The sequence below is a fragment of the Arabidopsis lyrata genome (genome assembly GCF_000004255.2).
Source record: "Arabidopsis lyrata subsp. lyrata unplaced genomic scaffold ARALYscaffold_3, whole genome shotgun sequence".
Lineage (NCBI taxonomy): Eukaryota > Viridiplantae > Streptophyta > Magnoliopsida > Brassicales > Brassicaceae > Arabidopsis > Arabidopsis lyrata.
The window spans coordinates 13,610,460-13,633,961 of record NW_003302553.1 but is presented as its reverse complement, the minus strand read 5'-3'; the positions used below and the strand labels follow the sequence as shown (position 1 = coordinate 13,633,961).

General features: G+C 35.2%; 6 protein-coding genes, 1 long non-coding RNA gene and 1 pseudogene across 7 annotated transcripts; 2 read left to right on the top strand and 6 right to left on the bottom strand.

The window, feature by feature from the left end:
- Positions 1-817: 817 nt before the first annotated feature.
- Positions 818-1,514, bottom strand: LOC9319740 (putative F-box only protein 9). The gene is given in 2 exon segments (XM_021030480.1): positions 818-994; positions 997-1,514. Coding segments are annotated over 2 exon segments (549 nt in total). The 5' UTR covers positions 1,454-1,514; the 3' UTR covers positions 818-902.
- A 7,957-nt stretch (positions 1,515-9,471) lies between these two features.
- LOC9319739 lies at positions 9,472-10,499 on the bottom strand (annotated as a pseudogene).
- Positions 10,500-11,802: 1,303 nt separating this feature from the next.
- Positions 11,803-13,595, bottom strand: LOC9321846 (putative F-box only protein 9). Its single transcript, XM_021030563.1, has one exon. It carries the CDS (start codon positions 13,430-13,432, stop codon positions 12,359-12,361), a length of 1,074 nt encoding a protein of 357 aa, XP_020886222.1. The 5' UTR covers positions 13,433-13,595; the 3' UTR covers positions 11,803-12,358.
- A 658-nt stretch (positions 13,596-14,253) lies between these two features.
- LOC9319738 (glucan endo-1,3-beta-glucosidase 4) lies at positions 14,254-14,961 on the top strand. Its single transcript, XM_021032085.1, has 3 exons — positions 14,254-14,302; positions 14,398-14,652; positions 14,754-14,961. The coding sequence occupies exons 1-3, from the start codon at positions 14,254-14,256 to the stop codon at positions 14,786-14,788; spliced, it is 339 nt and encodes a 112-aa protein (XP_020887744.1). The 3' UTR covers positions 14,789-14,961.
- On the bottom strand, positions 14,903-16,275 carry LOC9321845 (transmembrane protein 256 homolog). The gene is made up of 5 exons (XM_002883624.2): positions 16,158-16,275; positions 16,009-16,079; positions 15,838-15,918; positions 15,712-15,755; positions 14,903-15,222 (listed from the first exon to the last, which is right to left on the bottom strand). Exons 1-5 carry the CDS (start codon positions 16,246-16,248, stop codon positions 15,123-15,125), a joined length of 387 nt encoding a protein of 128 aa, XP_002883670.1. The 5' UTR covers positions 16,249-16,275; the 3' UTR covers positions 14,903-15,122.
- A 523-nt stretch (positions 16,276-16,798) lies between these two features.
- LOC9319737 (scarecrow-like protein 21) lies at positions 16,799-18,868 on the top strand. The gene is made up of 2 exons (XM_002885732.2): positions 16,799-16,933; positions 17,347-18,868. Exon 2 carries the CDS (start codon positions 17,437-17,439, stop codon positions 18,703-18,705), a length of 1,269 nt encoding a protein of 422 aa, XP_002885778.1. The 5' UTR covers positions 16,799-16,933; positions 17,347-17,436; the 3' UTR covers positions 18,706-18,868.
- On the bottom strand, positions 18,783-21,460 carry LOC9319736 (WRKY transcription factor 1). Its single transcript, XM_021030562.1, has 5 exons — positions 21,241-21,460; positions 20,178-20,821; positions 19,883-20,063; positions 19,624-19,779; positions 18,783-19,528 (listed from the first exon to the last, which is right to left on the bottom strand). Exons 2-5 carry the CDS (start codon positions 20,743-20,745, stop codon positions 19,045-19,047), a joined length of 1,389 nt encoding a protein of 462 aa, XP_020886221.1. The 5' UTR covers positions 20,746-20,821; positions 21,241-21,460; the 3' UTR covers positions 18,783-19,044.
- A 674-nt stretch (positions 21,461-22,134) lies between these two features.
- On the bottom strand, positions 22,135-23,315 carry LOC110229753. Its single transcript, XR_002333138.1, has 3 exons — positions 23,139-23,315; positions 22,698-22,873; positions 22,135-22,605 (listed from the first exon to the last, which is right to left on the bottom strand). It is a non-coding gene; the product is annotated as an uncharacterized LOC110229753 (long non-coding RNA).
- Positions 23,316-23,502: the final 187 nt, after the last annotated feature.

Here is a 23,502-nt window from a genome sequence, read left to right as displayed (position 1 = left end):
CAAACACCAATGTAGCAGAACATCAAGAAGTTGATTTGAGATCATTTTTATGGAATTTCTTACGTTTTATAGTTTATATGTCCAAGTTTCAATTGATCCTCTAGCTTAGCACAAGCGGATATCGGATATCGCATATACCATTGTGATCCTCTACATCTCATGTACCTTTTCTCAAACATTACACCCGCCGCATATCCTATCATCAATACCCGACTTATAATGTAAAAATGTTTTAAGCTAAAAACTTGAATGTAATGCAAAGAATAAAGAAATCATAACGTAAAATAATTGACATTTGTCTAGAAAAACAAAACCGATCGAAGAAATAAAAAGGAGACTAGCTAGTTTCATTATTTTCATTTATCCTCTACCTCAGCCGAATTTGAACCAAACTTGGAACATAATTGAAAATACATGGACACCACGGCCAACATCTAGGTTGTACAAAAGGGAATTTTGTGTAATAGTCATCGTCCTCTCCAATAATGTCTATCATGATGTCATAATTCCTTTCATTACAACACACGACCACTTTCTTCTCCTCCTCGATCAGAAAGCTATGGCAAACTGTATAATTATGAGAATTAGTGCGAATTCGTATATCCACAGTAAAGGATTTCTTCCATGACAAGGTGGCTTCAGTTTCAATATTATTGGCCACCCAAATCTCCATCTTTGATGTATACTCTTTCTGTATTAACACTGAGAGTTCTTCTTCTCTAACAATTGATAGAATCTTCCAATCCAAATTCTCAATTGGCGGAAGATACACACGTTTAAATCTCTCTGTTGTAAAATCAAAACTGGCCAAGATACTTCTTTCATTGAAAGTAACCCAATATGTATTTCCCTTAAAAGACACACCAGTCTGTGGTTTTATAACGTAGCCGACACAAACATTATCACAAAACCTCCATGAAGCTAAACTCATATATTTCAAATGCAACACCTATGTTTGGTTCGTTACAGTTCCAACACCTCACGATTTTTAGCTGCGACAAGATTTGTTATTTTGGTATCCTAGAGCAAACATAGAGTGTTTCTCGTAATCAGCTTTGAGTTGAATCCACCTGGTTTCCCCCAAACACGGGTTCCAAACTACGAGTCTATCATCATTGGTGGTGCATAACAACAAACCGTCGCAATGAAAAACTGTGGTTATATCAACTTGTATAGAACTATAAAGGAAATCCTTTAGGCTAAGTTCTCTCTTAAACTCTATAGATGGAGCAACAACGTTAAGATTGATGCTCATTGGACAAACCCTATAATCGTTCGATATGAGAACCAGAGACTGCTTTGGAGCTTTACGAAAGTGCTTCTCGCTTAATCCTCGGTTTTTTAATAAAGTGGTCCATTGTTTGCAAGTAGAGCGTAATCGTTTCAGAGATTTGGCGGGGACTCTAGAGAGTATTTCCTCTACTAATTCCGCTGGAAGGTGAGGCATCATCATTGTTTTTTCTTGTGAAAGAAGAAAGCGACTCAGGCTCGGTAAGTATAAATTAGGGTTTTTAGTTTCGTCCCTCTCAACCAATCTTTGTCTTATAAATTAGGGTATGACCGTATGAGGGGTAGTCTACGGTTGTTGTTTTTTTTTTTCTAACTTTTATAAATTTAGGAAAATCGTAGTTAATTACAACCTTATTGAGGGTCTCTTATTTTTAGCTCCTAGTCCTAGGATTAGTTTAATATTAATTTTGTAAATTTTAGAGTTAAGAGATTAGTTATTGATTTTAATTTTTATGTCTCTCCAATGGTAGGTTCTTAACTTGTAGTTCTTAGAAAAAAAATATTAATTTTAAAAATAAATAAAATAAATAATAAACTTGCTCTGTTTACGGATCAAATTAATAATTTTCTAACGGCACGCGCGACGGAGTGTGAGGTGAGAACGGCTCTGTTTATGATGCACCCGGAAAAAGCGCCTGGACCTGATGGTATGACAGCCTTATTTTTCCAAAAGGCTTGGGTTACTATTAAAACAGATCTTCTTTGTCTGGTTAACTCCATTTTAGAGGATGAAATTTTTGATAAACGGCTAAATACGACTAATATTTGCCTGATTCCAAAAACGGAAAGACCAACACGGATGACGGAATTACGGCCTATTAGTCTTTGCAATGTTGGGTATAAAATTATATCGAAGATCCTTTGCCAAAGACTTAAGACGGTGCTTCCAAAACTGATTTCGGAAACACAATCGGCTTTTGTAGAAGAACACTTGATTTCGGATAATATTCTCATTGCACAAGAGATGTTCCATGGGTTGAGAACTAACCCGTCTTGTAAAGGCAAATTTATGGCCATTAAAACGGATATGAGCAAGGCTTACGATAGGGTAGAATGGATTTTCATCGAGAAGGTCTTAAGGAAGTTGGGTTTCTGTGAAAAATGGATTAAATGGATAATGTGGTGTATTACAACGGTCCAATATAGAGTTCTCCTTAATGGACAACCTAGAGGACTAATAGTACCAGAGAGGGGTTTACGACAAGGAGACCCGCTCTCACCTTATTTATTCATCCTTTGCACAGAAGTGCTCATTGCAAATATTCGGAAAGCTGAACGGGAAAAATTAATTACGGGCATCAAAGTGGCAAATGCAAGCCCTTCGGTTTCACATTTGTTATTTGCGGATGATAGTTTATTTTTTTGCAAGGCTAACAAGGACCAATGCGGGATAGTTTTGGGGATTGTAAAGAAGTATGAAGAGGTCTCGGGACAGCAGATAAATTTTTTAAAATCCTCGATTCAGTTTGGACACAAGGTAGATGATGATATCAAGGAAGAAATCAAATCTACCTTAGGTATCACTAATATCGGTGGTATGGGTTCTTATCTCGGATTGCCGGAGAGTTTGGGGGGCTCCAAGACAAAAATTTTCTCTTTTGTCAGAGATAGACTACAAACAAGGATTAACGGATGGTCGGCCAAATTTTTATCAAAAGGGGGAAAAGAAGTGATGATTAAATCGGTAGCTGCAGCACTACCAACTTATGTTATGTCGTGCTTCAGACTACCGAAAACAATCACTTCTAAACTTACTAGCGCGGTAGCAAATTTCTGGTGGAGCTCAAATGGTGACTCCAGAGGTATGCATTGGATGGCTTGGAACAAATTGTGCAATAGCAAATCGGAAGGGGGGTTAGGATTTCGGAATGTGGACGATTTTAATTCAGCTTTACTAGCAAAACAATTATGGCGGTTGATTACGGTTCCAGATTCTCTATTCGCAAAAGTGTTTAAAGGACGGTATTTTATGAAATCCAATCCTTTGGAAAATATAAAATCATATTCTCCCTGGATTCCAGCTCAATTCCCGAGACAAGCAAAAAGTAATGGTTCAGTTGCTGACCCATCTTTAAAAGTTAAAGAACTTATAGATAGTCGGTCGAACTTTTGGAATATTGATCTCTTAAAAGCGATCTATAATCCAGAAGATGTCGCTCTAATAAGCGCCATACCTGTGGGTGTGCCAACAAAAGAAGATTCTTTGGGTTGGCATTTTACAAAATCCGGAAAATATACAGTCAAATCGGGATATCATTCTACACGGATGGAGAAGTCGGAGACCAATTTAAACTTTTTTGGCCCTAACATCAACCCGTTAAAAGCATATTCTTGGCAAGTGCAGTGTCCACCTAAGATACGCCATTTCATATGGCAAATCTTAACGGGATGTGTACCGGTTACGGAAAATCTGCGGAAAAGAGGAATTGATTGTGACACGGGGTGTGCCATATGTGGCGCATCAGAGGAAACGATCAATCATACACTCTTTAAGTGCCACCCGGCACGCAGATTTGGGCACTTTCACAGATTCCTACGGCTATGGGGATTTTCCCCACGGAATCTAATTTTACGAATTTGGATCACTTATTTTGGAGAATACCTACGGAATTTGATTCATCAGCCTTCCCATGGATTATTTGGTATATTTGGAAAGCAAGGAACGAAAAAATCTTTGAAAACATAGATACAGACCCAGCAGAAGTATTGCGATTAGCGGAAAAAGAGGCACAATTGTGGCAGTCAGCTCAAATTGAGCTCCATAATGAAAATCATGGTTCTGTGGACTTGGTAAATCAAGATCGAGTGAGGGATATTTCACTTGAGGCGGAGTATTCGGGATACCGTTGTTTTGTGGATGGATCATGGAAAGAAAGTGATAAGTTCTCCGGTACAGGCTGGTTCTGTACGTCGTCAAATGGAGAGCCGCCAACCATGGGAGCTGCGAACCTCCGTAGAAGTCTATCTCCACTACATGCCGAAGTCGAGGCCCTTCTCTGGGCGATGAAGTGTATGATTGGTGCAGATATTCAAGAGGTAGCTTTCTTTACAGACTGTTCAGACCTGGTGAAGATGGTGTCTTCTCCAACCGAATGGCCGGCGTTTTCAGTGTATTTGGAGGAATTTCAGAGCGACAAGGAGGAGTTTTCATCTTTTTCTTTATCTTTAATTTCTCGTAGGGCTAATAGTAAGGAGGATAATCTGGCACGAAAAGTTCGTACAGAACCGCTTCATCTCACCTATGTAAACAACATTCCTCAGGAATGGCTCTTTTGAGCTCTAATTAACTGCGGATGACAAAAAAAAAAAAAAACTTGCAATTCATAAAATAAAAAATCGGTAACGTGTCTTTCGGGTAGAGGAGTTTAGGATCCAATAAGGTAAATCATAAGATTGGTTCGATTTCGGTTCGGGTCCTTTCAGATTCAGGTTGGTTCGGGTATTGATTTTCAGAACTGCTAAATACCCACTACATAAATGTTTGGGTAAATTATCGGGTTTTTGGATAAATACCCGATTTTTCGGGTAAATATTCGGATTTTCTGTTAAAAATTCAAATTTTGGGTAAAATTTCGAATTTTCGAATAAAACATTCGGGTATTTTTGGGTTCTGGTTTGGGTTCGGTTTTATGAGTTTAGGACCCAATAGAATAAAACTAAATTTTCGGGTTCTGGTTCGGATCGAATTTCTCGGGTTATCATGGATTCCAGAGATATTTTAAAAAATAAGAAGATAAATAATTGCTAAAAATTAATGCTAAGAACTGGTTCTTTGACTCTTATATAAGAGCCGGTTCTTAGCATATAACTTAATTAAACATTAAATTTTAATCATAATTCTTCTCATAAATACCCGAAAAAAAAACTAATCATAATCGTTTGAATTTTAAAAACTCTATATATTTATACTTGTTTTACGAAACAATATACAACATAGAAATTATAAAATATATTTGGTAGGTACCACGTAATAATAAAAATTATATAAGATGATTCGGTCTCGGTAGTTATCAATGGACTTTATCAAAAAGAGAGTTATTTCCATAAACAAATCTTGTAAGTATATTTTTCTTGATGTTTTGACCTATCGTACCTCGTACTAAAAGTAAATTTGCTAAGTTTGAACATCAATCTATGAAAATATATAAACGTAATATTCATGCCACTTCAATAGGTTTGGAGAGCATAATTTATCTATTGAAGCAAGACCATAATACCTAAAGGAAAGTTTTGACCAAATCATAAATGTCTTTATCTTATCTATCCTACTATGCTTACATGGTTCGACGATTTAACCCGATGTTGAATATGATAGTCTGGTTTACTAAACCAAATTATCTATAGTGCATACATATATCCGATGAATTTCGTTTAGTCATGTGCATACATATATCTGATGCTTCAGGATCTTCAAACATTTTTTCGTCATCTTCTATGATGCATGTGTTCGCTTTCCAACATCTACTCTTCTATTATCTTCTATGCTCACTTACATATAATAAAACTTTAAATTGATTCTTAACTCAAAACTATTTCCTCATTTTCATCTTCTTAGTTTATCTTTCGTTTATCAGTTATATGGTTTTCGTGCTTCAGTGTAATGTAATTTTACGAAAGATATATATTTGTTATAATTTTCTCAATAGTACTTATTTAGATTTTTACCTATATTTAAACATATTCAATTTTTATTTAGAAAGCAAACAATAATGTAGATATAATTGTATTATTTTTATTCTTATATTTTACTCTAATTTAATATTTAGATACAATGAATCTTTCTATTTTTTTTCATCAATGTGAATCTATACTATTACTATCTCGAAATAATGTAGATATAATTGTATTGTTTTTATTCTTATATTTTACTCTAATTTAATATTAAGATACATTGAATCTTTCTATTTTTTTCGTCAATGTGAATCTATACTATTACTCTCTCGAAATATAATATTAAATATAAATTATTTCTTTTATCTTTAAAAACTTATACAAACATACATTTACTACAACATTTAACCATTTATTTTTTTAATCTAAAAATATTATTATTTTAAATGAATTTCTTATATTTCATTATTATCTCTTTAAGTTAATGTTTCCATGAAATATGAATATCTTCTTATTATTAAAAAAAAAAAACTCTTATAGCTTTCCATTTCAATTCAATTCTTTTGTTCATCCTAAATTATATTTGAGGTTTCCTTATTATTCTTAAAATGATAGTTTTTAATGTTTTATTTTATTTTTAATAAGTTATTATTTGTTTGTAATTGTATAATAAATTTCATTAAGAATCCTTTTATCCATCTTAAATAACATTGATATCTTTATAAAATTTTCATAATTATTTTTTATTTCTTAATTAAATATTTAGGGGTTATGTTCATTTTAAGTTATATATTAACATAAATTTAATTTTAAATGTTTTATATGTATATATGTTACACTTATGTTATTCTTATTCAAGTAACCTTTATTTAAAATTATGCATTAATTGATGATTACTTCTTTGATAATGAGATGTATTAACCATAAAATTAAATATTTTGAAATAATTGTTGGTGTGATCTATAATATTAATGTGGTGATGATGTGGACATCCTAAGAGGAGAGAAACTCTCCCATTATATATATTAGCCGGTTCTTAGCTCATTGAGTTTTTTCTTGCCAAAACTTTTTTTTTTAATTAAACCAGGGGAAAACTTAATTTGGTCTCTGCTCTTTGGATGATTTAGCTATGTTCTAACCAGAGGGGCATAAGATTAGAGAATCGCTACCTATGTTGTCAAGAAAGAAGCACGATAACAAGACAGTCCAGCCACTTTAAAATTGTGTCCACTATTTCTGAAATTTGAGTATGTAACCCTTGATTCGAAATCAGATAGGTTAACACATGAGCCACCCATTTCTAGAGAGTTGTTGGACCAATTGTGTATTCTTCATTGTCTGCCAAGTAATGAAGGTGAAAAGAACCTTTCTACCAAACAAATTTTGCCCAAGTTTCTAAGTGTTGCGTGCCATGCAATGTATCCAAGCCCGAGAAGAAGAGAAGATTTGAATCGCAGAACCGTCAATGTTGGCTATAAGACCCTGTCAGTCATAGTTAGGTTGAGTGGTAGTCCTAGCTCTCGTGTGCCATTTAATTGTTTGGTGTAATTTATTTCCTTAAATGAAAGTTTATTTCAATGAAATTTGATTCATTTTCTTTGTATGTATCAAAGTAAACGTGGTTTACCTCCTTCGGCCTATAGTAGAGATCCTATTTTGTAGTAGTTCTGACCATGCATAGGAATTCTCATAGTAAGTCATCTATAAGAAAGCGGGGGAGGTGTTCGAGGTCGCAGCAAAACAATTCGCCTTTGTTGACTAGCTAATCAAAAAAATTATTTCTTTGCCGCTGTGTGTGTGGAAATTTGTAGATGTGATTCCCACATTACTTCAGATTGTTGTTGAAATAATGAAATTTACGTCTCGTTTTAGACCCAAGTACTTGATGTTGATTACATGAAATTTTTGAATTTCGTTTAAATAAATATTTTGTATAACAAAAGATATTAAACTAAACATTTAGCGATAGAATTTGTATCAAGATAGTTTGCCGTTTTTCCTCTTAGACATCTTCTTTTTGGTTTGTAACTAACATGATTATCTTGATTCTTCTTGTCAATACTTTCTCTATTAGATGGATTGCCATCAAAATTATCTTGAGATTTCCTCTTTTCTTAAGATTCTCTTGCAAGATTTTTGAATAAAATTTGCTGGGCTTGACGGCAAACTGTTTTTTTGGTTAGAAGAAAAAATAGAAGAGTGCTGAGTGATACACAAGACAGAGAAGATTCATGAGCAATTGATGAAGAACTATAAGCAGGAAAACGAGTATGTTACTGATGAGTTGATGATGCAACTATAAAGCGGTCGTAGAATTGGTGATCATAACTTGAGTGAAATCTATGCCTTGGTATCTTTCTTAAGGAATATTATCATACGTTGTAGGAAGAAGCTAGATAATATGCAGTTTACTCCTTTTTGTGATCCACCTATGACCTATATTTCCATTTGAAGTACAAGTCGAAGAGTTTTAGACCAACACAAATGATATTTTTGTTGGAAGCGGTCAAGAAGATGAGAGAGCTGCAAAGACGGATGAAACAATAAGAAGAATTAGCATTGGTACTTTAATAGAGAATAAAAGTCATTACTTAATTGATCAATTGTATTTTCCACCCAGTCCCCTCCCCCCCAAACCTGAAATATACTAGCAAATTGGGAATGGAAATCCAAACCCTAGAAGCTATTGTCCATACGAAGGAAGCAGTAGTAGCAACGTAAACCCTTATTTGGAGATGGATCCAGTTTTTCCCCGAATGATGACCTTTCATAGTTTGGTTGGGTCTGTCTCTCACCTTTATATAATTTACTAAACCATGACAAACAATTCAATAATGGCTACGAATCAACCAAGGCCACACCTTTTTGATTTCATGAGCCATGATCTGGGAGTACAAAAGGAAGGAAGCGACATTAACAACCGAGTATTCTAACTATATATCTAATTTACGCAAATGTTACACGCCAATTAGTAAAGCACAGTATATAGCATAATTTTACTATATAGCGTAATTTATATGAAAGAAATAAACTAAAACGAACAAAGTAGGTGAGAAATAATACAAAATTAGAAAAGTAGCAACACACAAAGGAAAAAGAAAGTCATGAAATGTTTTTGAATGGATTGGTTGGAGAGTCCTTAAGATTAGAGTAGAGGCCATAAACCGAGTACTGCTTCAGATTTGCAACCTCATACCACGAATTCAACGCAGTGTAGTGCTTATCCGTGTCTAAAAACGCCAATTATATCCCCAAGCTATAATATACTTGTCATGGGAAACTTAATTATAGGAAAACAGATTTCAATGCAAGCTTCATGGATCTGCAAATGCCCGAAATTGATGAGTAAGTCTTGTTACTTGGTTGTGTTTCATGAAGGTGAGTCTGTGACTCAAGCTAATCTGATCATTTTATTTTAACTGTTACTTTATTGTTTACATGAGCAGATTTAAAGCAACAAGGAGAGTCTGGGATCTGGAAATTAAGAGATCAACAAGAAAACCGCGTTATGATTTAGGCTACAGACAAAAATTGCATGAAGTGTGAAATGGATGGTTATGTATCAAAACCGTTTGAAGAGAAAGATTCTTGATGTCTGAAGAACTAATCAGTTCACTAAATTAATCAAACGACATTTGTTTAGAAAAACAACACCGAAGAAAGAGCTGCGAGAAATCATTTCCTTACTTTCCACTAATAGTTTTATTCTTCTATTTTGTCTCTACATTGCTGGATTTGAACCAAACTTGGAACATAATTGAAAATATATGGACTACATGAACAATTTGTAGATTCCACAGGGATTTCTGTGTAATACGCATTGTCCTCTCCAATAATGCTTACCATGTTCTTATCCCTTACAAGAGTAGTCGCAGTACACACGACCACTTTCTTCTCCTTATCGATCATAAAACTATTGCAAAACGGAAAATAATGACAAATACTAAGGATTTTAAACTCTATAGAAAAGGATTTTTTCCAGGACAAGGCGGCTTCACTATCAATTCTATTGGGTATCCAAATATCCATCTTTGATGTACAAAATTTTTCATGTGACATTGAGAGTTTTTCTTCTCTAAAAACCGATAAAACCATCATATCCAAATTCTCAGTTGAGGGAAGAGAAAAACGGTTAAATCTCTCTGTTGTAAAATCAAAACCGAGTAAGAAACTTGTGTCATCATCTAAAGCAAACCAGTAAGTATTTCCCTTCAAAGACACACCATTCTCTGATTCTAAGAGGTAGTAGTTGAGAGCGACTTTATCAAGAAGAATCAGAGGTTAACTCATAGATTTTAGACACGACACCCATATGGTTTGGTGTCAAATAAGATGTCCAAAACCTTTAGGCTAAGAACACTCTTAAACTCTATAGACGGAGCAGCAACGTTGAGATTGATTCTCATTGGACAAACCCTAAAATCCTTCCATAAGAGAGCATGAGATTGCTTTGAAGCTTCACGAAAGTGCTTCTCGGTGAATCTCCGGTTATTTAATAAAGCGTTCCATTTTTTGCAAGTAGATCGTAACCGTTTCAGAGATGTGGCCGGGACACGAGAGAGTAATTCTTCTACCAAATCTAGTGGAAGATCTGACATTGTTTCTCTTGTGAAAGAAGAAAGTGACTCGAAGGCTCTTTAGTAGAAATTAGGGTTTTGAGTTTTTTTTTTTCACGTTTTGCCCCTTAAACCAATCTTTGTCTTATATACAAACAAGAAATTAATTAGGGTGTTAATTTATTTATTATAATTAATGATAAGATAGACTTCTATACAAAATTATAAATGTTACCAGAAATTCTTTTAATCACCATAGATATTCAAAAAAGTTAGATAGAAACAATAATTATTTTTCTTTATTAAAAACAATTGTAAGAAATATTTGAAATTTATTGGCAAAGTTTTTTTTTTTTTTAGAAAAAGAAATTTACTCCTAAAGTTTTTATATCAAAGATGACAAATGTAAAATGTAAAATGTATAATGACTTAAGTTTATACAGTATTTAAGAAAAGTAGTAAATATTGTATTAAGTGATCCCATAGGATTTATATCCTAAATGACGCAAATTTAATAATTACTTTTTAACTTCTGCTAAGGGCTTGACTGGTTTAAACGCAGCGGTTGCGGTTGCGGTTGTGGGAGTTTGAGGAAGCGGGCGATTGCGGTTTTAAGCGTTATTTAGCGTTTCGACCGACTGGTTTAGCGGTTGAAAACGGATGCGTTTGCGAGAGATTTACGACTGGTTGATCAGCGGGTATGATAGCGGTTAAACCAAAATTTACCAAAATAAATTTAATATATTGATTATAAAAAAGTATAAAACATCAAAAACTATAATTATGAAAAAGTATAAAAATTTTAAACATGATTAATGATTAAAAACCATAAATAATTATTCAAATAAATTTTATATTGAAAACAAAAATAATTATTAATATTGGAAAATTAAAGTTAGATAATTATTATTTTTAAAAAATTAACGTGAATGTAGATAAGACTTAATAATATATATTTTAATTTATTCATTTTCCTTTTTTAGTTTCTTTCCTTTTTTAAACCAAACGCAACCGCTCGCAACCGTAAACGCTTGCGAGAAAGAGCTTTTGAGATCCATCGATTTCGAACGATTCGAAGCGGTATGAAGCGGTTTCTATGATTGGTACCAACCGCTAACAACCGCAACCGACTGCTAACAACCACTAGGCGAATGCTAGCGGGAGAATCAATCAAGCCCTTTTGCAATATTTAAGAAATGTACATCAATTACAAGATCGTGTATTAATTCTAAACAGATATTTTCTAATGATAAAATACTCAACTTCGCACCATCGTTAAGTTCTCAAACTTGCCTTTCTTGTCAAGGATAACAATTGCTCTGTTTTTCATATTAGTAACGTTTTCACAAAATTCAGGTAAAAACATTCTTGTAAGGTCCATATTGCATACACGCAGTTCACAAATATATATGTGTATTTCTTTTCATAATAGAAGTGGAGATTGAACAATGGTACGCGTAGCCGATAAAATGGCACAAGATGATCTATTACAAGCAGGAGCAGCCATAGACTAGGCTTGTCAAGCCGGTAGAGTAGACTGCAGTAAGATTAAGCCTAAGCAGCATTGCTTCAAGCCCAACACTATCAAGGACCATGCATCTTCTGTCTTCAATAATTATTACCAGCGTTAATGGTACATATATATTTAGTAGTAACAAAAAGTGAGGTTACGTTATATATATAAGCAGAAGGGACACTTCCCAAGAACATGATCTCTTAAGAAAGGAATCACTAAGAACCAAGTGATATACAAAAAAAAAAATTATTTATATTAATAATCAATTCATTAAATTAATCAAACTACATTTTTTTTAGAAAAACAAAACCGAAGAAAGAACTGCAAGAAATCATTTCCTTACTTTTCAAGACTAGTTTTATTTTATTTTTTTGCCTTTACATTACTAGATTTGAACCAAACTTGGAACATAACTAAAAATACATGGACTATATGGACAATTTGTTGATTCCACAGGGACCTCTACGTAATATGCATCGAACGCTCCAATAATGTTTACCATATTCTCATTATCCATTACAATCGATACGACAACTTTCTTCTCCTCATCGATCAGAAAAGTAATGCTAAACGGACAAGAATGACAAGTACTAAGGATTATAAACTCCACAGAAAAGTACTTCTTCCAGGACAAGGCGGTTTCACTATCAATTATATTGGTCATCCAAATATCCATCTTTGATGAACGAAAGTTCTGATGTGACACTAAGAGTTTTTCTTCTCTAACAACAGATAGAACCATCGTATCACCATACTTATTTGAGGGAAGACACAAACGTTTAAATCTCTCCATTGTAAAATCAAAACCGAGTAACAAATTTGTTTCGACATCTAAAGCAAGCCAATAAGTATTTCCCTTGATAGACACACCATTCTCTGATTCTATTAGAAAGTAGTTGAGAGAGACTTTATCAAGAAGAACCCTCCACGAATCAGAGGTAAACTCATAGATATTATACACGAGACCAATATGGTTTGGTGTAAAATAAGATGTCCAAAACCTCAAGAGTTTGTAGCTACGGCAAGATTTGTTATTTTTGTATCCTAGAGCAAACCTATAGTATGTCTTGTAATCATTTTCAAAGTTGATCCACCTGGTTTGCCCCAAACACGGATTCCAAACTACGAGTCTACCATCATCGGTGGTGCATAACAATAAACCGTCGCAGTGAGAAACATTGGATATATAGACGGGTTCTGGGTCCTTAATACTAAGTACACTCTTAAACTCTATAGATGGAGGAGCAACGTTGAGATTGATGCTCATTGGACAAACCCTACGATCGTTCCATAACAGAGCATGAGACTGCTTTGGAGCTTCACGAAAGTGCTTCTCGGTGAATCTTCGGTTCTTGAATAAAGAGTTCCATTGTTTGCAAGTGGATCGTAATCGTTTCAGAGATGTGGCTGGGATCCTTGAGAGTATTTCTTCTACCAAATCCGGTGGAAGATCGGACATCGTTTCTCTTGTGAAAGAAGAAAGCGACTCAAAAGCTTTGTAGTAGAAATTAGGGGTTTGAGTTTTTTCACTTTGCCCCTTTCTTTGTCTTATATACAAACAAGAAATTAGGGTGTAAATTTATTTATTAATTAATGATAAATTAGACTTGTATAAAAATTATATATGTTACCATAAAAAATTTTCATCACCATAAATGTTCTAAAATTGTTAGATAGATAACATAATTATTATTTTTTATTAAAAAAAAATTATAAGAAACCTTAGAAATTTATTGCCAAACTTTTATATCAAGGATGACAAATGTAAAATGTATAATGAGTACTTAAGTTTACAGTATTTAAGAAAAGTGGTAAATATTGTAAAGATGAGATGTTTCACTTTTCTCTTCTTCTCCAGCTAAGGAAACAGATATTATGTTCTAATGTAGAATTTTAATAAGATATATGGAATTCAAATTACATCAATTTGGTAATTGACATTATCCCTTCAGCAACAAAGTGCACAAGTAAAGAAAGAAGCTTTATGATTGATTATCTTAAGCAAATCTCATAGGGAAAAACAGTGAGTTCATATGTAGGATAAGCTTGACCACATTCCATATAAGATAATTTGACCATATATATTTGTATCAAATTCATAGTCAACAATTTGGCAGTTGATAAGAATTACACATAAGTTTAAGATCTTGTATAATTCATTATTCTTTTATTTTGTTGGTCAAAGTATAATTCATTCTAAACACAGAATACTAGCATTATAAATACTCGAGTTATGACCATTTTTAAGCTCTCAAACCTTTCAACTTGCCTCTTGTGAAGATGAAAACTCTTTGGTTAAGGATAGCAAATTGCGCTACTTTTCATAACAGTAACGTTTACAGGTACAACATTATTGTAACATCTACTCGCATACACTGATACACATAATCTCAAAGATATAATTTGTGTATCTTATTTTTATAGCGAAAGCGGAATTCGGACAATGGTGTGTAGCTGATCCACAAATACCAGATAATGTGATACAAGCAGCCTTAGACTGGGCCTGTCAAATAGGCGGAGCAGATTGCAGTAAGATTCAGCCTGACCAGCCTTGCTTCTTGCCCAACACTGTTAAGGACCATGCCTCTGTTGTCTTCAATGATTATTATCAGCGTTATAAGCACAAGGGCGGTACCTGTGACTTCCACAGCGCTGCAGTAATCACGCAGCGCGACCCTAGTAAGCAAATTTATATCAACCCTTTTGTTAACAGCTATTTAAGCTCTTTGATCAATCAAGATCTTGAACCATTTGTGACTGATTATCTCATGATTTGATAGGTAACGGTTCGTGCCATTTTGAATATATCCAGTGATTCAAAGGAAAGGGCCAAGATGACATGAAAGGATGATGAATAGAGTGAATGTTTTTCATAGTTACTACTGTTGAACAATATAAACTAAATCCAATCTTTGTTGCAACTTGGAAGTTTCTCTAATGTAGAATTTTGATAATTTGTATGGTAATAAGATTACATTATTCTGGTCATTTACATAATCCCTTTAGCAACAAAGTGAATAAGTAAAGGAAGATGATTTATGTTTGTCGACACGGTATTGTATTAAGCAATCTCTTAGGGAAAAAACAGTGAGTTCATATGTAGGATAAGCTTGACCACAACTTGACCTTATAGATGGTTTTGAGATTGTTTAGAAAAGTAAAGTTGCCCATGCAGCAATGAACGCAAAGCCTCCGAATGGTGCCAAGGTAGAAAACTTTCTGTCCTCACGCAGCGCTACCATATAACACCTGCAGCATTTTGACAAACATGAAACTTCTCACATATTCATACCCAGACTGATCCAAAACATTAGAGTTACCTAGTAAGCATCTGAAATTTAGTTCTTTCGCAAAAGACCATAATTTCAAATATCGAATTCGAAGGAAATACAAGGGGACAACTACTATTTCGTAAAAAAGCATCATTAACTCAAATACCAACACCTATGCTATTAATAAGTGATGCAATGCTTTTCAAATGATTCAGAGTTAGACACATGTCGAAATCGATAAAATCTCCCTAGCAACTGAGAATTGTGGCAAGTATTGCTAGTGCCAGAGCTTAGAGTCTATACTGGAAACTCCAAATCATATCGAAATCGCTCAAATAACCATGATGCACTACTATAATCTCAATTACAATACATCCAAACAAACATGAAGCACAAAAACTCTACCAACACATCCATTCAAGAGCTTAAACTGAGGAATCTGAGAAACAAAAAGATAACAACTTACGTGCCGGAAAAGGCTACAATCCCAGCAGTCAACAAGCCACCAAACTGAGCAATAAAATGATATTTCAGCTCCATCAACTATCAAAGAACACAAACTAGAGAAACAGAGAAAGAAGAGAAAGCTTACAATGTTGGGATATTTGGTACTAGGAGCAGAAACAAGAGCAGCAGTGTGAACCAAATGGTAAAGAGAAGCCGTTTGCCACACCTGAACAAACAAAAACCTAAACTTTCTCAGACAAATCAAACAACAAATGCAAAAGCAATCGAATTTTCTAACAATTTCAAGAATCTAAACCTGTTTGTAAGAAGGGTTTTCTGGTTTAAAGACATGAGCGCCATAAGTTCCCAAACCAAGAGCAGCCATACCTAAACGAATTCTTAACGAATCAGTACCTTGCCTTTACAAGATCAAATCAAAGATCATTACTTTATCTTAAATCTCACCGGAAATAGCTGCGACTTTGTGCCATATCCGAGGATCCATCGATCGTCTTCCTCTGATGTCTCTAAGATTGCTTCTTACACAATTTCCCATTTGACCAGAGACTTTAAGAGAGATGTGTCAAGTGGACAGTGGGTGGTTTAAGCTTAAAACGGCGTCGTATGTGGTGTGTTATTTTCCTTGTTTGAAAAATCGCTAGGCGCTAGTCGGGCGTTCGGCATGGGTCTAGCGATTAATCGGAAAATCGGATTAAAATCGGGGATTAATCGGGGATTAGTTTTAGGGTTATTTTAATATTTTTAAAATATATTAATTCAATATTGTTTTCAAAATTACAGTAAAAACAAATTTTTATGATTTTTATTAAAATTTGAACACAAGTTATATAAAACATCACAAACTCCCAATTCAAATGATTGAATAACAAAAATAAAATGTTTTTTTTATATTTGTAATATAAAAAATAATCGGGGTATGTAAGATTAGGCGGGAAATAATCGGATTAGGCGGGAAATAATCGGATTAGACGGAGAATAATCGGGTTACTGATTTTTTAGGGGATTAGTCATTAATCGAGGCGGATAGGGTGGGCCTAGCGATTAAGCGGGGAGTAATCGGGGCTAGGCGGGGATTTTTAGAACAGGGGTTATTTTCTTTACCACAGCAACTAAAAGATTCTTCCTTTTGCTTCAACTTCGAGCTTTGGGTGGATCTCTCACTTGCAAAACCAAATCTCTTGTCTATTTCCACCGAAAGATCACTTCTTAATCTACACAAGGTTGGTTTTTTTCCAATAAAAATCTAACCTTTGTTCTCTTTTCTAGATGATTTTGATGATCTGCTTCTTCTTATCCACAAAACTTGAAATTTCTCTTCTTTGTTTACAATTTTGCATTTAAAACGAAGTTATTGTTAAGTTTGATGTTGGTTTGTTGTGAATGATTGCTCTTACTCTCAAGTTTATACTAAACTCTGAAGAGAAATGGTCAAATTGTGATAATGGAAGTGTGTTGGTTTATGATTGGAACTCTTTATGTCTTGTTTATTGATGTAGTAGTTCATAGTTGATGTAGATTCATAGCCTCATGAGTTGATTTTAATGATACTAGAGTCCTTGATCTCCATGGATATGATTGTTCAATTTGATATCTAATTCAATCTGATTAAAGACTTTGTCTATGAATTCTACAGGTGTGTAGCCTTCTATATAGATCAGATAAATAAAGGTCATTTTCTGAGGATAATGGTTGATGCTCTAAGTTTCTTACTTGCTTATTTGTGATGGAAAATGTAAGAGGTTCGAGACACAATCTGAGAGAAGTGGAAACAATAATGTTGAAGCCATTGCCAGATATAGCTGAGAGTATCGATGATGCTATCTGTCATAAACTCTCCATGTGGCCTGAAGAGGCTAATGATTTGTTGTTGATAGTGGAGGCAATATCAAGGGGAGACTTGAAATTGGTACTGGTTGCTTGTGCAAAAGCTGTTTCTGAGAATAATCTTCTGATGGCACGATGGTGTATGGGCGAGTTACGCGGTATGGTTTCGATTTCTGGTGAGCCAATCCAGAGGTTGGGAGCTTACATGTTAGAAGGGCTTGTGGCAAGGCTTGCTGCCTCTGGTAGTTCGATATACAAGTCTCTTCAATCCAGAGAACCGGAGAGTTATGAATTTTTATCTTATGTGTATGTTCTGCATGAGGTTTGCCCATATTTCAAGTTTGGGTACATGTCAGCGAATGGTGCGATCGCAGAAGCAATGAAGGATGAAGAGAGGATCCACATTATTGACTTCCAAATTGGGCAAGGGAGCCAGTGGATTTCACTGATTCAGGCTTTTGCAGCTAGGCCTGGTGGGGCTCCAAATATTCGAATTACCGGAGTTGGTGATGTATCTGTATTGGTTACAGTCAAGAAAAGACTAGAGAAACTTGCAAAGAAGTTTGATGTCCCATTCAGGTTCAATGCGGTTTCACGGCCAAGTTGTGAAGTTGAAATGGAAAATCTTGATGTCCTAGAAGGCGAAGCCCTTGGAGTGAACTTTGCTTACATGCTGCACCATTTGCCAGATGAGAGTGTAAGCATGGAAAACCACAGGGACCGGTTGTTGAGGATGGTGAAGAGTCTATCACCTAAAGTAGTCACTCTTGTGGAACAAGAATGCAACACAAACACTTCCCCTTTCCTTCCTAGGTTCCTTGAGACATTAAGTTATTACACAGCAATGTTTGAATCTATCGATGTGATGCTTCCGAGAAATCACAAGGAAAGGATCAATATCGAGCAGCACTGCTTGGCAAGGGATGTCGTCAACATCATAGCTTGTGAAGGAGCTGAGAGGATCGAAAGACATGAGCTCCTCGGGAAATGGAAGTCAAGGTTTTCCATGGCGGGTTTTGAGCCATACCCCTTGAGCTCAATCATTTCAGCCACCATTAGAGCCCTCTTGAGAGATTACAGCAACGGGTATGCGATTGAAGAAAGAGATGGTGCTCTGTACCTTGGTTGGATGGACAGAATCTTGGTCTCATCTTGTGCATGGAAGTGAAAGAATAAATGTCTCAGAGAATGTAATGCAAAAGACAGAACTGGAAGTAATAGATGGTTTTGTCTTAATACCATTAATAAGGTTGAATCAAATCATATACATCCCCATGCTACAACTATTACACCAGGCTCCATCAACAAAGAAAGGCTCTTGTTGTGTTACTCTTATTTAAACCAAATGGAAGTGGTTACATAAAGGTATTAAAGCATACTATTCCATTAAACACTAATCTAAGTTTGGTCCCGCCTGAACAACAACTGTACAGTCTATAATCATATCGCCTGTACTAATCTATGTTAAACAGCCATATAAATTACCACTCGATACAACACCGAATGCTTAGCTTCGGGCAGGCTCTGTCTTGGGTTTCTGTTCCTCATTCTCCAGGGTTACCACTGCCTTCTCATGACAAGCAGTGGTTTTATCATCTGACTTTGTCTCCGACTTGGCGTGATTGGCTGCTTGATCTTTGTTCACATCTGATCTCTCTTTTATTTTCTCCTTCAGCTTCTCATCCAAAACTGGACCTTGATCAAGACTTTTCTCAAAGCCATTAGTCTTCGTTTTCTTTCTTGGGTGATCTTCGACATGCTGGTCTTTTGTAATAGATTGAAGAGCTGAGCTCTGTGGAGTCTTGTTGGCATCTCCTTCTTTATCATCAACTTCGGAGTCCAGCATGTTATTATGAGTAACAACTCTTCCTGGAGGCATATCATGATCATGTTTTCCCTCGTAAGTCGTTATAAGCAACTTTGTGTCATGAGATGACCTTTCTACGTGTTTCTTCACGGGGCATCCAGAGCTTGAGCATCTATAGTAGCTCCTAATACATAAAACATCAAATGAAGAAAGAACGTAAGCAGAGAAGAATGAAACTGAATGTTTGACATCACATTTTAACATGTAAACAATCACTACCTTGGATATGGGCTGCCTTTCACTGATTTCTGACCATATTTACGCCATCGGTACCCATCATTCACAATATCAAACAGAGTCTGAGTGTGAACAACAATGCGTGAATCATTGGTTGACCTCTCCACTGGACTCAGCTCGATGTTCCCTCCTTTCTTCCTAATTTAGTGACATCGACATAAGAAGAAAAACAAAGAACACCAATGGTGAAGTCTTCCTCCAGAACAATGAAAAAAAACACTGAAATATCGATCATCAATACCTTCGCTTTGAGGTAGGACTATTATAATCTTTGTGAGTGTTGTCGCCTTTTATCCTACTTGATTGTGAAATATCAGTTTTCGCGTCTTCAGCTGGTGGAATAACTGTAACATGTAATCCTCCATGGATCTTCGGTGGTTCGGTTTGACGATGTGCCTGAACACTGGATCCAGATGATTTCTCTACAAACATAATACCATAAGAAACAGTGAACAGCTGATATGTTACACTACATCATCATAAGCCCCAACGAAAACTTTCTTATAAATAGAAAATTTTATCTGTTCTTTATTCACCTTTACTCACAGCCATGAAGACATCACTTCGTTTATCCTGATTGATAAAAACAGCACCAGTAAGAGGCTTTGGATGATCATGTTCACCAAAGTAAACGGTGTCCACGACTTGTCCACCAGACGACCGTTCCAACTGCTTTTTCGCTTTGCAGTTTGGGTGTGTGCACCTGTAATAGCTCCTTACAAACTCATTTCCTTTAACAAGTTTCTGCCCATATTTCCGCCAGTTGTATCCGTCTTCCATAACTTTCTCGCGAATAAACGGGCTATTCCCTTCCGAACCAGATTGCAAAGATAATGCAGTGCTACTTTCAGAAATCTTCGGTGCTTTCTCGGATGTCGGGGAAGCCACATCTACTTCTGACAGTGAAGCTACGGTATGGGGAACAAGTTGTTGTAGCTCCTTGCAGTCTGTAGATTTCGAACTTTCAACAACAGTGTCAGTTATAGTTACAGTCACTGGTGTGACCTCCACTTTATCCGTGGCGGCAACATCATCAGCTGCTTTAGTCTCGCTTGAATAGGCTAGTTCCATGTCACTAGCCGGAACTTTTCCCACCTCAGCCATAAATACTAACAAACTCAAGTCAGCTCAAAACCGGAGAGACTCAAGCTTAACACCAAATATATTTACTTCCCAAAGCCTGAAGGAGAAATCAAACAAACAATAACCAAATTCTTTCAGTGAATTGACATTAAACTCCACAGAAACAACAATTAGGAACATAATTTTGCAGAATAACCACTAAAAGTCTCCACTTTTGGAAATTTCTATGTCAATTACAATCTTCATAAAGATCTAAAGATCTTTAGACTCAAGTATTACCAATAGACATCTTTGAAACAAACAAAATACCCATTTTTGTAGAGATTTAAACCCCAAAATTAAAGCATTTGCTAAAATCTTTTAACCAAATTATAAAAAGTCGGCAAATTGGTTCCATATTCTACGGAGTTAGAGACGACCCAGTATCAAGATTCGCATAAAGATTAAGCATTTAATACTAATTACTAAACTAAATTAAAGAATTTAATACAACTTCAAAAATAAAAAAGAATTTACCTAGCACAGACATCGAGAAGATCATCACCCGACCAAATAAAAACTGAAGCCGCTTAAGTTCTTGTAATAAGATCAAGAATCTCGTAGATCGAATCGAACAACCTCAAATTGGGTTTCAGAGAGAGAAGAACAAAAGGTCTTGTCCAAAAATCAGATGGTTGGACTTAGAAATGACTAATGAAGAAAGAAAGCTTCGAGAGAAGAAGAAAGTGGGAAGGAGAGGTTATAATTGGATGTGATGCGGTGTACAATAATATATGTGGACGTCGTTGATCTAACGGTTAGATGATACGTTTCTCATGACATATATTCTCCACCCACAAAACGCAAGCCGACAAAAGCAGAAGCTGTGGGACCCAGAGAACCCAGTGCATAATAATCTCGTGTCTCATTAGTATTGTTGTTTCTTGGTTACAAAGTAAGAGTAATGTTAAAGTTTAGGGATCGGTTTTGCAAATATATATAAATTAGTTACTACGAGGAACAAAACAAAGAATTGATTCTTACACAAGTGGATGGATATCTTCTTTAGGACTACTTTTGTTTAGAGCATCTCCAATGCTTAACCTTGGATCCTAACATTATTTTAAATTAAAATTTTGAATTTTGTTAGTTAAGAAAAGTTAGATAGTATCTTAGTTATTTTCTACTCCAATGGTTAAGAAGCAATGGGTTCTTAAGAAAAAAAAATTCAAATTGTTGCAAAACAATATCTTATAGTACAAGCAAACCATCAATAAAACACATTACAACATTTGCATTTGAACTTAAGAGGTCAACACTATCCATATCCCAAAACTGTTGTTGAGGTGTATAAATTGTTGCTGTCCTAACAGAAAAATCGAACACTATGTTTGCTACTTCTCTTCTCCTTCCAAGCTTCTCAGCCTAAGAGAAAATAAAGGAGCTTTTACATAAAAGATAACATAACATAGTATAAGCTCACAAAGATATGGTAGGATCAAGACTACCTGTTGTGAGCTAACAAACACAACAAAACCATTGATGAGATAATGGAAGCTATAAAGCTTTATATACCTCTCCCTTCAATGCATTTCTCAACAAAGAGTCATGAGCTTGAGCAATTGCTGATCACCTTAATCTCCAATAACGTGACTGACTTTGAAATGTTACTATATAACCAGAGAACCTAACACCAACACCGAAAAAGAGTTTACACAACAAACGAGTGAATCGTTATACACAAACTCCAGTTTCTAGTGCTGTTCAAAAGCATGGTAGTGAAGAGAATCATAGATTTGGTAAGCTACTTGAGCAGAGAACACCAAATAGACACTTGGAAAAACACAAAGTTACCAAGAATCCAAACCCACGACTCTGGTCAGTTTCCCTAGTGTATATAACCTTCAACCACAAGAATCCAAAGAATAAGTTAAGACTAACAAACATTATCTCTTGAACTAAATTAAAAAGAGAGAACTTTGAATAAACATCACCTAAATATACATACTCAAAACCAAAAGCATAATGTCAACAGATATTTGACCACTTCAATAAAACTCTCAAAGCAGAGATGCTCCAAGCACAGTCAGAAGCCACGAATTCTACGTAGACTCATATTTGATGCAAATTAATCATTCACCTAAGTAGCAGCCAAATTCTGCAACTTGTTCTGCAGCAAACACACAAATCAAATCATGATAAATACAATAGCTATTAAAAGTCACAAACTTTCAAACAATCAAATTAATATGCAGAGACAATCGTCAAAACCAAAAACAGATGTTTTATGCTCATCTTCGCATGAAAGGAATCTGGCGGAGGAAGGGAAGGATAAGAAAAAAATTGATAACACCGAATCCCCAATTTCAGAAAACCCTAATTTCGATTTAGAGGAAAGCTCTGTTTTAACGAAAAAATCAAAATCGAAGACGAACCTGCGTTTGGTTTTCTCGATCTGAGCATTAAGAGCAATAGCAGGAGCAGATTCAGGATTGTGAGCGAAGAGATTTCGCAGTTCTTTGTTGCATGTCGAGAGAGAGCGAGAGCGAGAGAGAGAGAAACGATGAACTGGGAAGAAAAAAAGAAAACACGCGTGAATTTTTTTCTTTTTGGTTTTGTCTTTACTATCGACCAATCTTGCTACACGTCGACGTTTCTTAACACACATAAAACATCTAAGCTAAGATTCACTTCTTAGCATTTTAATCATTTTTGATTTAATTTTGAATGTTTAAACCTAAGATATTAAAATAATAAAATTATAAATATCGAAAATATAAAAAAAAAAAATTAGTTGGG

Excerpts from the sequence above, each read along its gene's own strand:
- LOC9321846 (XM_021030563.1), bottom strand. The coding sequence starts at position 13,432 with ATGTCCGATCTTCCACCGGATTTGGTAGAAGAAATACTCTCAAGGATC.
- LOC9319738 (XM_021032085.1), top strand. The coding sequence starts at position 14,254 with ATGAAAACTCTTTGGTTAAGGATAGCAAATTGCGCTACTTTTCATAAC. Across the intron at positions 14,303-14,397 it reads TTGCGCTACTTTTCATAACA|CGAAAGCGGAATTCGGACAA; the intron begins GTAACGTTTACA and ends TTATTTTTATAG. Across the intron at positions 14,653-14,753 it reads AATCACGCAGCGCGACCCTA|GTAACGGTTCGTGCCATTTT; the intron begins GTAAGCAAATTT and ends ATGATTTGATAG.
- LOC9321845 (XM_002883624.2), bottom strand. The coding sequence starts at position 16,248 with ATGGGAAATTGTGTAAGAAGCAATCTTAGAGACATCAGAGGAAGACGA. Across the intron at positions 15,919-16,008 it reads AAAACCCTTCTTACAAACAG|GTGTGGCAAACGGCTTCTCT; the intron begins GTTTAGATTCTT and ends TTGTTTGTTCAG. Across the intron at positions 15,756-15,837 it reads GTACCAAATATCCCAACATT|TTTGGTGGCTTGTTGACTGC; the intron begins GTAAGCTTTCTC and ends TTTATTGCTCAG.
- LOC9319737 (XM_002885732.2), top strand. The coding sequence starts at position 17,437 with ATGGAAAATGTAAGAGGTTCGAGACACAATCTGAGAGAAGTGGAAACA.
- LOC9319736 (XM_021030562.1), bottom strand. The coding sequence starts at position 20,745 with ATGGCTGAGGTGGGAAAAGTTCCGGCTAGTGACATGGAACTAGCCTAT. Across the intron at positions 19,780-19,882 it reads AGTCCTACCTCAAAGCGAAG|GAAGAAAGGAGGGAACATCG; the intron begins GTATTGATGATC and ends TCACTAAATTAG. Across the intron at positions 19,529-19,623 it reads AAAGGCAGCCCATATCCAAG|GAGCTACTATAGATGCTCAA; the intron begins GTAGTGATTGTT and ends TTTATGTATTAG.